Here is a 15,395-nt window from a genome sequence, read left to right on the forward strand (position 1 = left end):
AATAAATAAAAGGATACATTAAAATAAAGTCAATGTTTAATCATAATACTAAAAGAGAAGCAATAGTAGGGAAAAGGGTCTAAAAACTATTTATATTGGTTTAGAAATATGCTGTGTGGTTTTATTTTTCTAATTAATTTGGGCCACACTGCTCTAGACCCTCTGGGTAGACACAAACAGACAAAATGGAAGCAGTTCAGAAAATGCCCTCTAGATTAAAATTTTAAAGGCATGTAAAAAATAAACAGCCAGATTTATAAAAGTTTATTATCAAAGCTGGTTGTAAAGTTGCCTTTAAGAGTTAGCTGATTTATATTGAACTAGAGGCCTGGTGCATGAAATTCATGAACTGGGTTTGTGCGTGGGGGCGGGGGTCCCTCAACCTGGCCTGCAACCTCTCGCAGTCTGGGACCCCTTGGGGGATGTCCACCTGCCGGCTTAGGCTCAATCCCTCCGGACCTAAGCCAGCACTCAGACATCCCTCTCTCAGTCCAGGACCCCTTGCTCCTTACCGCCTGCCTGCACTTGCCAGCTGAGCCCAGTTTCTGGCTGAGTGGAGGGGGAGGGAGGAGGGAGGGCAGTAAGGGGGGAGTGCTGCTCAACCAGAAGCTGGCTTGCTGCTCCTTAGCACTGGCCTCGCCCCCCACCCACTGGTTGGGGGGAGGGGTGTAATCGGGGGCCGGGCTGGCCGGGGGAGGGGTCAGGGGAGGTTGAGGCACTGTGGTTGCACCCTATCCTGTCTCTGCGAGGTGCTGGGACCATGCGTCCCCCTCTCCTGCCACCTCTGTGGAAGGGGGGTGCGCCGGGACCACTGTGGCTGGCCTGGTGGCGCAGGCTCACCGGCCCTGCCCCCTGCCCACTGGTCATTCAAGAAGTCATTCTTGCCTCAGCCCTTGCAGCCCTGGCTTCATCCGGAAGGTCGTCTGGAAGGATGTCCGGCTGTCTGGTCTAATTAGCATATTAGTTCTTTATTATATAGGATGTCTGAGCTAATGGATACAAATTAAGGCAAAGTTGTTATCACATTTGTTTTCCAAGTCCAAAACTGCACTACTTTTAAAAGATCTGTAATTATATTTTTATGAATCTATAATAGTACAGGTCTGTTAATTCTTTATCTTAAGAACTAGTTAAATACATGTTTTGAGTCTCCTTACATTGTTTTATCTTTCTATTTCCTTGCCCTACTTTTTTACTAACTATTAAATGTTATAGGTGTAGATGCATAATCTTTTACTTGAAATTCCAGAATCTAAAGAGCTTTGAAAACCAGTTTTTGTCTAATCGAATTGTTCCAAAATCTGCCCTGATTTGAACTCATTTGATGGCAAAATCTGATCTCACCTGAACTGACATGAGACTATTTATAGTTCTTGTTCATCACACCAAGTATGAAAATTCATACATTTTTCCACATAAATATTAATCTCTGTAATTACTGGGTGCTGAAAGACGTTGGTAGAGATATTAAAGAACATACAGGATATGCATAAATTACCTTTCTAAAATTTGAAAAACACCTGAATTTTGAAACACATCTGGCCCCTGGATTTTGATAAGGTACTGTCGACCTGTACTTATTTTTAACACTATCATCTCTACATGAGGGTGGTACTTTATCTTATTCACTGTTGTATGCCCTGGGCCTAGAATTGTGCCCGAGATAACAAATACTCTTAAAACACAATAATAAAAAAACATACAATTTTAAAAGGGGCAAACGATCTGAACAGACATCTCACCAAAGAAGACATACAGATGGCAAATGAATATATAAAAAGATGCTTAGGTGCATGTTATTAACCAAAGAACTTATATGCATATGTGCAACCCATGGACACAAACTATAATATGGTGAAGGCCTGGGGCTGGGGTGGGGTAGAGGGGGGGTCAATGGGGGGGAAAAGGGAACATCTGTAATACTTTCAACAATAAAGATAAATTTAAAAAACAGAAACAAAACAAAAGAAATTTCAAATTAAAACAACAGTGAGATATTACAACATACCTATTAGAATGGCTAAAATCTAAAACAGCAAATGCGGTGAGGACGTGGAGTAACAGAAACGCTCATTCATTGCTGGGAATGCAGAATGGTACAGCCACATTGGAAGACACATTGTCAGCTTCTGATGAATCAGTTAACCATAGCCTTAGCCATATAATCCAGCAACCACCCCCTTGATATTTTCCCAACTAAGTTGAAATATATGTTGATTTTAAAAAAAAATCTACACAGGAATTTTTATAGCAGTTGTCTTCATAACTGCCAAAACTTGGAAGCAATTGACATCCTTCAATAGGTGAACTTATAAGCAAACTGATACATCCACACGAAAAATATTATTCAGCAAAAACCAAAACAAAACAAAAAAACACCCACATAGAAGAACTTAATGTATATTACTAAGTGAAAGAAGCCAGCTTGAAAAAGCTACATACTGTATGACCCCAAGTATATGACATTCTTAAAGGCAAAACTATAGTGACAGTAAAAAACGAAATCACTGGTTGCCTGGGTCTTAGGAAAAGAGAAGAATGAGTAGGTGGGAGCACAGAAGATTTTCAGACAGTGAAACTATTCTGTAAGACAATGGAATAGTGGACACATGACATTATACATTTGTCAAAACCCATAGAACTATACCACATAAAAAGTGAACCCTGATGTAAACTAAGGACTTTAACAATAATGTATCAAGATTGGTTCACTAATTGCAACAAATGTACCACATTACGCAAGATGTTAATAACAGGGGAAACTGCTCAAGGGGAAAGGGGATGTGTGGGAACTCTATACCTTCTGATCAATTTTTCCTGTAAACCTAAAACTATTCTAAATAATAAAGTCTACTAATATAAAAATAAACCTCCCCAAAGAAAATGAAGCCTGAGACACAGGCTTCATTGGAGAATTCTTCCAAGCATTTAAGGGGAAACACACACACACACACCACAACAACCTCATAACAACCTTTCAGCAAATAGAAAGTAAAAAAAAAAGAGGGAACACTTTCCTATTCATGTTATCAGGCCAGCATAACCTTGATATAACACTTGTCAAAGACATTACTAAAAAGGAAAATTATAGACCAATCTTTCTCATGGGCATAGATGCAATCTTTAAACACTTACTAATAGAGTTTTGATAATGCATAGCATGTAGAAAGCCAGTACAAGATGTGTCGCTCCCACCCTACCAAATGAGAAAAAGTGGTATAATCTACAAAATCATAATTTTTGAACCCACCAGAAAATTGAAGATATAAGACTATCCAGTGAACTAAATTCCAAAGAGTAACAAGCCCCTCCAAGGACAGAGGGGACCCTAAATGTTTGACAGAGAACAAGAGGAAAAGAAGGCTACCCTACAGAAGCGAGAAAGAAGAATTTGGCTAAGAATTCAGCCATGACAGATGAGAGGTGGGCTAGCATGTCAATTTAGAATAACTGGGAGCTCAGAACTAAAGAGGGAGTCACACTCCCTTGCATGCTCTTTCCCACGTGTCTACACCAGGTGTCCACACGAAAGGCGGAGGGCAGCGCACGGAGCTGCAGAGAGCCCCCTTCGGTGGCACAGGTGTGCACGAAGGGCCAGGCTGCCACTGCAGAACAAGCATGAGACCATGCTACCTCGCCCAAACTCTCCTCTCATGGGAGGAAAACGCCTTAAACCTCTAGGGGAGAATTCAGAAACCAAAACCACTCTGAAGACAAGGCCATAATTCACTGCTTCTGGGAGTAAGGCAGATGCAAAAACCATCTTCCTCACGGAAAGGTAAGGGAGCCTTTGGGCCCACGATCCCACACCAGGCTGAAGCAGAGGTCAGCCAGCACTAGGGAGGGGCAGGGATATCTCTGTCACCCGTGATCTGCCACTTATACAAGGCAGAGTTTGGCTGCACAGGGAGAAGAGGAAGGCACACTGAGGAAGACCTACCCTGACGCACATGGACCGGGCCAGGGCCAGGAGAATTAGAACACCTGTGCCTACCGTGAGCTCAGGAGGGTAACAGACGGCAGACTACTGCCGGGAAGGGATAAGAGCATGGAGAGAGACTTCCCTCTGTGCACAGGCGAGCAGGGACAGGGTCATAGAAACACAGAAAACCCCTCCAATGCCCCCAGAATCCTTTCTAAGGACAAAGTGCACGGCAGCCCACCAAATCTGAAGCCTGTGGTACGACTGAAGCCAATGGCAGTGATAATAAAACGTCTGACGGTGTTGACTGAGGCCACTTCCTAGTAAGATACAGAACACTTGAACAAAATGGTCTGTGTGACCTCATTGACATTTATAGAAAAGTAAGAGCAGAACACTAATGCCTTTCAAGTACACATTCAACCAGAGAAATAGCCCAAATAGCCCTGCATATATTTTAAAAATTAGATTTTTTATTAAAAATGTTCCCACAAAGAAAATTCCAGGCCCTAATGACTTTACCCGGAATTCAACCAGCCATTTAAGGAAGAAATAATATTAATTCTACACGAATTCTTCCAGAAAATAGGAGAGAAGGGAACACTGCCCAACTCAATTTCTGAGTTCAGCATTAAATAATAGCAAAACTAGACGAAGATGTTAAAATAAAACTACAAACCAATATTCTTATGAAAATATTCACAACATCTTCAACAAAATATTAGGAAATTAAATCAAGATATATATAAAAATAATAATAATGTATTGTAACCAAGTGAAATTTATCTCTGGAATGCAAAAAAACAATCAGTGTTGTTCACCATATTAACATATTAAAAATAAAAATCACATTGAGAATCTCTACATGTACAAGAAAGGTACTTAACAAAATTCAACATCCATTCATAATAAAACTCTCAGAAAAACAGGAATAAGAAAGAGTTTCTTCAACCTAATAAAAAAGTATCTATACAGCATTGTACTAGAAGCAGTAACCAGTATAACAAGGCAAGAAAAAAAAAACCATATATATTGAAAAGGAAAAAGGAAAATTGTCTTTGTTCACATATGAAATATGTACTTGAAAAATCATAGCAATATACAAAAGAGGAACTATAATAAATAAGTTTAGTAAGGCTGCAGGATACATGGCAAATAGACACATATCTATTGTATTTCTACATACTAACAAGAAACCACTGGAAATTGAAATGAGAAAAAAAATCAGCATTTATAATGGCATAAAAATACTTAAGGGAAAATCTTAAAATATGTGCAAGATTTGTATATTGAACTGTAAAAACACCAACAATAGAAAATAAAGATATAAATAAATGAAGAGATAAAGTGTATTCATGGGCCAGAAAATTCAATATATTTTTTTATAAGGAGAATCTTTTTTTTAATATATTTTATTGATTTTTTACAGAGGAAGGGAGAGAGATAGAGAGCCAGAAACATCGATGAGAGAGAAACCTTGATCAGCTGCCTCCTGCACACCTCCTACTGGGGATGTGCCTGCAACCAAGGTACATGCCCTTAACCAGAATCGAACCTGGGACCTTTCAGTCCCCAGGCCAATGCTCTATCCACTGTGCCAAACTGGTTAGGGCAGAAAATTCAATATTGTTAAGAGGTCATTTCTCCCCAAACTGATCTATACATTTAACAAAACCCCAATCCAAAATCCAGGAAGATTTTTTGTAGTAATTTATAAAATAATTATAAATTTTATATGGCAAAGCAAATGACAGAATAAACAACACAGTTTTTTAAAAGAACAAAGTTGGAGGTCTAATTACCTGATTTCAAGACTTACAATAAAGTTACAAAAATAAAAAATGTAGCATTAGCATGCTGGTAAACAAACAGGGCAATGTAACAGAATAGAGAGCCAGACAGAGTCCTCTGTGTGTGTGTATGTACTAAAGGAATTTTCAACTAAGGTGTCAAGGAAATCGGCAAATAAGCAATAGAAATAGGTGTGGTATTGGGCATCTACGTGAAAAAAAAAAGCTTTACATAGTAACATACACAAAAATGAACTGGAAATGGATCACAGATCTAAATTTAGAGCTAAAACTATAAACTGCTACAACAAAACAGGAAAAGATTCTTAGGTAAGGCACAAAAAGCACAAATCATAAAAGAAATTGATAAAAACGTATGTCATCAAAATTAAAATGTTTTCTATTTGAAAGACCCAGTTAAGAAAATGAAAAGATAAGCCACAGACTGGGAGAAAATATTTGCAAGAGGAGTATCTGATAAAGGACATATGTCCTTTATATAAAGAATCCTTACAATTCAACAATGAGAGAACAAAATATTTTTTTTAATGGGCAAAGGATTTGAACAGATTACTTCACCGAAGAAGATATAAGCATGATAACATGCTTGATATCATTGGTATTAGGAAAGGCAATTAAAGTCTCAATGGGTTATCATTACTCTCCTACCAGAACACTGTAATTAATAAATAAAAATTAATTAAAAAACTGACATCAGTACTAGCAAGGATGCAGAGCAACTGAAACTCTCAAAATTGCTGGTGGAAATGCAAAATGCTACAGCCACTTTGGAAAAGTCTGGCAGATTCTTATAGAATTAAACATACACTTATCATACAACTTAGCAATTCTACTCCAAGGTATTTATCCCAGAGAAAAGAAAATATTCAAACAAAACCCTATACCAGAATGTTTGTATCAGATTTATTTATAATCTCTATAACTGGAAACAACCCATAACTTCATAACTGAGGATGCCCAGCAATCAATAAATGGATAAACAAATCAAAGCCTACCCAAACAATGAAATATTACTCAGCAATACAAAGGACCAGAACATATATGGAACCAGACCTATCGGGGTATACAGATATCTAATCAGTATGCCGTGCACCTTATACTAATACTAGAGGCCCAGTGCACAAAATTTGGGCACAGGTAGGGTACCTAGAGGCTGCCAGCCCGGCCTTCCTTCGTTCTGTGCAGTCCCCTGGTGGTCAGCACACCTCATCACAAGTGATCAAACTCCCAGTGGGTCCAACTCCTGAGGGGACACTTTGCATATTAGGCTTTTATATCTATACTAATAAAAGGGTAATATGCTAATTAGGGTGACGTTCTCCAGATGTCCATTCAGACAAAGCCATACTGGCTGCAAGGCCTGGGGCTCAGGCCTCGCAGCTATGGCGGCCAGCAGTGGCAGCAGCAGTGGGCTAATAGGGGTGGCACCTTCCCCTGATCAGCCCAATTGTCTCCCGCAGAGGGACTCCCCAGTAGGACATCCCCTGAGGGCTCCCAGACTGTGAGAAGGGGCAGGCTGGGCTGACAGACCTCCCCCCCCCCCACAGTGCACAAATTTTTGTGCACCCGGCCTCTAGTATGTGAATAATACTGTATGTCAACTGTCATTGAAAATTAAAAACAATTTTTTTCCCAAAAGAAACTGAGCTACTGAAATACCAACAACATAAATGAGTCACAAAAGCATGATTCTAGCCCTATCCGGGTTGGCTCAGTGGATAGAGCATCAGCCTGCAGACTCAAGGGTACCAGGTTCGATTCTGGTCAAGGGCATGCACCTTGGTTGTGGGCACATCCCCAGTGGCAGCTGATCGATGTTTCTCTCTCATCGATGTTTCTAACTCTCTATTCCTCTCCCTTCCTCTCTGTAAAAAATCAATAAAATGTATTTTTTTTTAAAAAAAAGCATGATTCTAAATGACAGAAACCAGGCACAAAAATTTACATACTGTATAACTCCATTTACATGGCATTCACAGATACACAAAGATCCCTTAATCAATTTCTGCATCAAAGAACCCAGCACATTGGGAAAATGCTCAATAAATGCGGGGTGGATGGGTAGAGGGAGGATGACTGCAGGGAGGGTAGAGGCAAGGAGGTGAGTGATGCTAAGGCAAAACCCCCACATTTAGAACAGAAAAAGTGAGGGAAGGCGTGGTCCAAAGACCTAAGGTGATTCCAGCAGTTTAAAATATTAGACCCTGTAAAGGACGATACGATGAATAAATAGCTTTAGCGATTCTATGTCCTAAGGAAGGCATAATGCGCCCCACCCTCCTTCAAAAACCTATTACCCCACGCGCGAGGCTGAGCGTGGGGACCTGAAGAGAGGGTTTTCCGCGCACAGGAGCGGAGGTGCAGAGACCAGAGGCGGCTGCAGCCGGGGTCCGAGGGGCTCCCACAGACCGGGAGGCATCGCCGCAGCCCCGGCCCCATCCCTTCCCGCCCGCCTCACTTACCCAGGCCTGGCGTTCCAGCTGAGCGTACAAACTGGAGCCCTTGAGTTTTTGGACTATCTGAGCGATACTGAGAGACAGATCCGACTCCTCCTGCCACATTTCCCCTGCCCTAGCCCGCCAGGCGGCGGGGACAGGCCGCCGGCGCGGAGACAACGGGCTATGGGGTCCCGCTCAAGGCTAGTGACACTTCTCCCGGACCTTATTACGCTGGGACGCCTCAGCGGGCGTTACCAGGCAACCGCTCGGCGTGCGTCCGTTCCTCTTTGGTGCCCCCCCGCGCCTGACGGCCCCAGCACCTGCGTTCCGAGTGCAGGAACGACACCAGAGGGTAGATCTTCATTGCATTGTTCCTGCTTAGTCTGTGGTTGAAAGGTTCTTTCCTCCAGAGCCACAGCGCCTCCGAGGCACAAGGGAAACTCGGAGAGTTGCTTATTCTTGTGTTTTATTATAAAGGATCCTTCCTCTCCCACCTTTCCATCTCTGCAGAAACGGGGCTGTGCACACAAAGACATGCAAATTACTCGCAAGAATAATCAGGCTCTGACCCTAGCTATGTGAACTTGGGCGAGGTGCTTAAATTTCAGAACTCAGTTTCTGCCTCTCTAAAATAATACAAGCTAAATTGATGTTTCTCTCTCATCAATGTTTCTAACTATCCTTCTCCCTTTCTCTCTGTAAAGAATCAATAAAATATGCTTAAAAATAAAATAAAATAATATATGCCCCAGTTCACAGATGCTGTGATTAGCTGAGGTAACAATTGTAAAGCTGTCTAGCACTATACTTAGCTCTCCCTCTTATTTGCATTTCTCCTGCTTCTATTCTCTGTGGTTTTATGCCAGGAATAAAAAACAAGGTCTTCTCATCCAACAACTTAACCAGGACGTGTTTATGTTTTTTATATATTTTTTATTGATTTTTTACAGAGCGGAAGGGAGAGGGAGAGGGATAGAGAGTTAGAAAACATCGATGAGAGAGAAACATCGATTCAGCTGCCTCTTGCACGCCCCCTACTGGGGATGTGCCCGCAACCCAGGTACATGCCCTTGACCAGAATCGAACCTGGTACCCTTCAGTCCGCAGGCCTACGCTCTATCCACTGAGCCAAACCAGCTAGGGCCAGGACGTGTTTATTGATAAGTTTTCTGGGAAGCATTGGCAGTTCAAGGATGACTTAGACATTATCCCCGTCTTCAAGGAATATACCATCTATATTCCTCTTCTTTCATGTATTCATTTATTCAGTCACTTATTCAGAATTCACTCTGCTTTCAACTTACTGAGCATTCGCATACAGGAATCTGTGTGCTCACAAAGTAAAACATGATTCTTGCCTTCAAGGAAACATCAAAGATTTTTAGAAAAACTAGAAATAGCTGATTTAACTAATTGAGTGATATTACCAAAGGCAACTAGAAAAAGGCGTATGGCATAATACACAAACTAGAATAATATTGTCAAAATAACAAAAAATTTATTTCAAATGTGTTTATGCATATTTAATTTTTAATTAAATTTTGTTGGGATGACATTGGTCAACATGAACATATAGGTTTCATGTGTGGATTTCTAAGTTACAAAATCTGTTTATAGCACCATGTATCCACCACCCAAAGTCAAGTCCTCTGTCACCTCATATTAGAGCCCCTTCTTCTTCTCCCTCCCCCGTCCCTGCCCTGGCAACCACCACACTGATGTTTGTGCTCATAAGTTTCAGTTTCATATCCCACATATGAGTGAAATCGTATGGTTCTTAGCTTTTTCTGTCTGACTTATTTCACTTAGCATAATGTCCATCCATGTTGTTATAAATGATGCTATTTCATCCTTTCTTATGGATGAGTAGTATTCCTCTGTGTATATGTACCACATCTTCTTTATCCAGTCCTCTATTACAGGGTACTTTGGCTGCTTCCATGTCTTGGCCACCGTGAATAATGCTGCAATGAACATAGGGGTGCATATATCTTTGCATATAAATGATTTTGAGGTGTGTTTTTGTTATATACCCAGGAGTGGGGTTGTTGGGTCATGTGGTTGCTCTATTCTTAATTTTTTGAGAAATCGCCAGACTGCTTTCCATAGTGGTTGTATCAGTCTACATTTCCACCAGCAGTGAATGAGGGTTCCCTTTTCTCCACAACCTCTCTAACACTAGTTATTGCTTGTCTTGTTGATAATGAACACTGTAACAGGTGTAAGGTGATATCTTGTTGTAGTTTTAACTTACATTTCCCTCACTTATGCATATATTTTAGGTAAAGCAAAGGTTGGATTCCAAGAGAACAGACCAAGGTTGCTGCAAAAACTCTAGTCTAACTACCTTAAACTTTAATGTGCTTAGGAATCACAGATTTTTTAATTCAATAGGCCTCTAGTGGGATCTGCTAATCTGCAGTTCTGGAAACTCCCAGGAGATTGTGACCCTGTTGGTCCAAGGGCTACCTTCTAAATTGCAAAGGACCAGAGCAAGTAAACAATAGGAATTCAAAGGGACTGGATCTCTGGCATTTATGCACAACACCCTGACATTCATAACACCACTGCTCAGAATAGTGTAAAGGGAAATGCAAGATTCCAAGTAACCTATTTGGACAGGTTTATTTATTCAAACAATTTTGGAAAGAGGCAGGCAGGGAAAAACAAAGTACTTAAAGACAATTAATGACAGACTCTACCCAACATGCAACTTCTCTGCACAACATGTAATTTCTCTACAAAACATTCTCCCACAACTCAAAATTTCTCAGACTTGCAGATGAGTGAATCTCATACCGTTTCTTCATCACAACACCCTACCCATTCATGAATCTCCCAGCACAAACCTCACTTTAAACAACATCAAAAGAAAGACAACGATGGAGACAGTTCTTTTGAGATTGAAAGAGGTGACGTGATTAATAATTAAAAAGATAAGGATGCTTATGCTGAGAAGGTTAGAAATCACAGGGAAAAGATGAAACTGTGGAGCAGAAGAAAAGGCTTGGTGCCTGGAGTAAGAAAACAGCCTAAGCCGCTTCCTGCTTCATGACTCCCTTCCCGCAAGAGGATTTTGGCTTTCTCATTAGTAACAAGAGAGTAAAATACCCACCTGAGGGGATATTATGAGAAACAAATGTACCTCGCATGAAAACATCAATAAATATGAATGAAATGTTAAAGCTGAGATAATAAAACGAATGCTCTGTGCCATTGACAAGGGAATGAATGAAATAAATGTAGCAACATACATGAAAGTGCACAGACAGTCTTTAAAAATGACTTTTTAAGAAGAGAATAATTTCCAGTCTTCAAAACAACAACTTTGACGTTTGGATTTGATTTGGAGGCATGCCCAAGCAAAAGAAAAAAAAAATTTAATTCCAACATTTAAAATTTGTTTCTTACATAGATAGAAGCAGGTGTGTTGGAGTATAATACAATTCTAGGATGCCCTCAGTTCTCTTTTTCCAATTCAATTTAGCAAAACTTTTCAGAACAACTGTTCCCGTGCTAGAAATAGCAGAAACACAAAAAAAATGAGTAAGAAAGTGCCCCTTTTCTCAAGGAATTCTCAATCTCAAATGGATGATGAAGCCAGTATACACAGAGCTATAATGGTACACAGGACCCATTAATCTCCCACCCGTGTATCTAGAAATTATATGATGTGCTTTGAAATCATTATTGCATAAAAAAAACAGAATGTGTAGGTTCCAATCTCCATCCCACAAAGGGGAACTTTGACTTGGAAATTCTTACTCTACCCAGAGTGGATAAGGATTCAGAAAACATTCTATTCCTGACATTTTGGAGTAGACCACGACTCAGCCTAACAGATTAATAGAAAAAGGGATCCAAGCCCATCTCAGTAGTTGAAACTATAAACTGAGACAAAAGACAGACAGAGGCAGAGTGACGTCTCCTCAAAATTCCCTCCAATTCAGAACAGAGGCATTTCTGGGCCAACCATGTGTAAGGCTCTGAGCCCAATCCTGCCTTTCTCAGGCCTGCTCTGCTTTGATCCATTTCCATACCATGGAGCATATTCTTACTCTATTGACATGCGAGTGGCCTGCATACACGCTACGATCTGCAATGGAAAGTATTTTCTGCTCTTGGCTTAGAAGGGGACACTTCTTTTAGCAGGCTGTGTCTGCTGAATAGACTGAACTGTGTGCTCTCTGGAACTGACTTTAAAAATAAAGAGTATGATGTGTGTTGTATCATGAATGTCACCGGCCTCCATGTCTTTGGGAACAAATGAGCTCATAGTGATACCAATGACCTGCCACTGGATCATTAGCACCTTCCTCCATGCGGGCACAGGGCCTCGGGCTCCTTTTCAAAGTTACTTTGGGAGTCCTCAGGAAGTGGCACATATGTGGGTAAGAAAAAGTCTGCTTGTGATCTGCTCTGCCTGCTTCAGTGATGTCTGATGCCCGAAAGCCAGTGTCCAGGCTGAGTATCAGACTGTGCCCTCCTCCACTTCCCCATCCTTCATGGCTCTAAACAGGGAGAACTGGGCAGCTGGCTCCGTGAGCAAGCTCAGGACTGTGCTTACTCACAGTAGAAATTCCAAGCAATGGCGATTTAAATCATGGAATATTTATTATTACCAACAAGTCTGGACCAGGGTCCCAAGGTTGTCTCAATAACTCAGCTGTGTTTGTCTTTCTTTTCCATCCTGCCATCGTTGGCATGTTGGCTTCCACTCTCCAGTTTCTTGCCTCCATCTCAAGGTGGCTGCAGTTCCAAATATCACTCTCTCCTTCCACTGCCTACAAAGGCAGGCATGAAGGGGGGTGGGAGAAAATAAATGAGTTCCCAATGACTATGTATGTCTCTTTTTTGATAAAAGACTGCTTTCCTAAGAAGACTTACCCATACATCTTATTGCCCGAAGCTGTGTCACATGACCATTTCTAGCTGAAAGAGAGGCAAACAAGGAATGATCTGGTATTTTATCCTCAATCCTGGGAGAATGATGACAGAGAAGAATAGCTTGTGGGTTCTCTAGAGGGACAAAACCAATAGAAGGGACAGATATAGACATAAATTATAGATTACAGATATAGACATAGATGATAGATATAGATATATAGATACATAGATAGATTTATTTTTTAAAATTGCCTCACATGATTGTGGGGACTGGGAAATCTGAAGTCTCTAGGGCAAGTCAGCAGGCTGGAAATTCAGATAAGAATTGATGCTACAGTCTTGAGTCCAAAATCCATAGGGCAGCAGGCTGAAAACTCAAGCAGAATTAGTTACAGCCATGAAACAAAATTCTTCTTCTCCAGGAAATCTCAATTTTTGCTCTTATAGTCTTCAATTGATTGGATGAGGCCCACCCACATATGGAAGGCAACCTGCTGTACTGTAAGTCAACTGACTGCTGATGTTAACCAACTCCACCAAAGATCTTCACAGCAACACCTAGATTAGTGCTTGACCAGACAACTGGGCATGTCAGTCTGACCAGGTTAACATATAAAAGTAACCATCACAAGAGGCATCTGTCTTCTTAGCATAGTTCTCTAACAGCCTTGTCCTAATCACACCTTGTCCTCGTCCACAAAGTCCCATTCTACTTGGATCCCTCTTTGTCTCCCTGACTTTCTGACTTCCTCTACAGCCCTTCAATTCTGATTTTCTGTTGTACGGGGCTCTTTGGACCCTTACACTGCTGCATTGTTCTTCTGTTCCTAGTTTGTCCCTGTTAAACTGGCCTCCACTCTTGAGACTGAACTCTTAGGCTGGGTCCAGAGTCCCTTCCAGGGTGCTGCTCGTCAGGCATTTAGGTCCCCCCGTCCATTGTGCTGGATCCCAAACAAGACGTGGTTTTCCTCTCCAGATTCCCAAAACAAAGTTTAATTCATGAAATTAAACATGAAATACCTGTCAAATAGTACTTCTGTTAAGGGAAAGGGAAGGTGGCAGAGTCAAACTACAGCTTCTAGCGAAAAGGGAGGCAAATGGTGGTTATGATTCACCATTAGTATTTTAGTCAGATTGTGTGTGTGTGTGTGTGTGTGTGATGTTTAATATCAAAACATGCTGGAAACAATTTAAAAGAGTGTCATTGAGCCCTAGCAGGTTTGGTTCAGTGGCTAGAGCATCAGCCTATGGAGTGAAGAGTTTCGGATTCAATTCTGGTTAGGGGCACATGCCCGGGTTACAGGCTCAATCCCCAGTAGGGAGCGTGTAGGAGGCAGCCGACCAATGATTCTCTCTCATCATTGATTTTCTATCTCTCTCTCTCTCCCTCTCCCTTCCTCTCTAAAATCAAAAAAATATATATTTTTAGTGTCATTGACATCCTATATGAGATAAAGAAAAGTTTCCATCTCAACTGACTTGTTTGCAATTAACAACTTCACTTGACAATACAAATAAAGAAAGGGGCAGGAAATGTGGAGGATTGAAAAGCACACTTTAAGGTTTTCAAGATATAAGCCAAAGTGTAAAATTCTTTTATCAATTTCAAGAATTACATTTTTATGTTCCTGCCACATGGACTGTCAGAATTAGAACAAACCTGGGAAGCTCAACAATTCATTTTCCTTTTGACAAGAGTGTAATTTGCTCTTTCTGAGAGTAAAATTAATGGAATTGTTTCAAGTCACACAACAAGATGGAGGCAGACCTCCAAGTTCACAGCCAAGTCTTCTGATGATTTGTCCCATGCATTCCCACATTTCCAGAATGCTTATTTTTGGTGTGCATGGTTTGTTGTTGTCATTGTCTATTTTCTCTTTCTTTCTTTCTTTCTTTCTTTCTTTCTTTCTTTCTTTCTTTCTTTCTTCTAAGCTTAGAGATGCAGAGATTCAACATGGAGGGTAAAATATTATTGCATTTAACTCTTGTAACACCTTCTAAGGTAGATGTTATTTTCTTTAAGTTTTACAGACCATCAAACATTATATAACTTGTCAAAGTCGCCATAAAGTTTATAATAACAGAGCTGGGATTTGAACTTGGCTTATTTAGCATCCCATTTTCTCTCTGGGATAGATGGGGGTAATTTTGGCCTCAAAAATGTTCAGGTCCCACCTTTGCCTTACAAACACAACTAGAGATAAAAATGATAATTTCAGACATTTTCAGAAATCCCTTCTCTTCATGATGATAAATTTAAACTTGAGAAATTCTATTTACTAAACAGGTTACAAAGTCTAAAATGGGAAAGTGTTTCCTTTTATTCATTGTGTATTT

The 15,395-nt window shown here is 40.7% G+C and overlaps 1 protein-coding gene and 1 long non-coding RNA gene across 4 annotated transcripts in view; one reads left to right on the plus strand and one right to left on the minus strand.

Moving 5' to 3' along the window:
• Window positions 1-3,563, plus strand: part of LOC107184280 — an 11,877-nt gene extending 8,314 nt beyond the window's left edge. Inside the window, exon 3 of the long non-coding RNA XR_001515102.1 lies at window positions 3,553-3,563. This is a non-coding gene — a long non-coding RNA (uncharacterized LOC107184280). The remainder of the gene's footprint in view (window positions 1-3,552) is intronic.
• TBC1D19 (TBC1 domain family member 19) overlaps window positions 1-8,423 on the minus strand; it is a 104,883-nt gene extending 96,460 nt beyond the window's left edge. For all 3 annotated transcript variants that reach the window (XM_015568686.1, XM_015568685.1, XM_006771032.2), the window contains exon 1: window positions 8,196-8,423. In XM_015568686.1, the coding sequence (XP_015424172.1) occupies window positions 8,196-8,294 (99 nt within the window). In that variant the 5' untranslated portion in view covers window positions 8,295-8,423. The remainder of the gene's footprint in view (window positions 1-8,195) is intronic.
• Window positions 8,424-15,395: the final 6,972 nt, after the last annotated feature.

Source organism: Myotis davidii, unplaced genomic scaffold (genome assembly GCF_000327345.1).
Source record: "Myotis davidii unplaced genomic scaffold, ASM32734v1 scaffold743, whole genome shotgun sequence".
Classification (NCBI taxonomy): Eukaryota; Metazoa; Chordata; class Mammalia; order Chiroptera; family Vespertilionidae; genus Myotis; species Myotis davidii.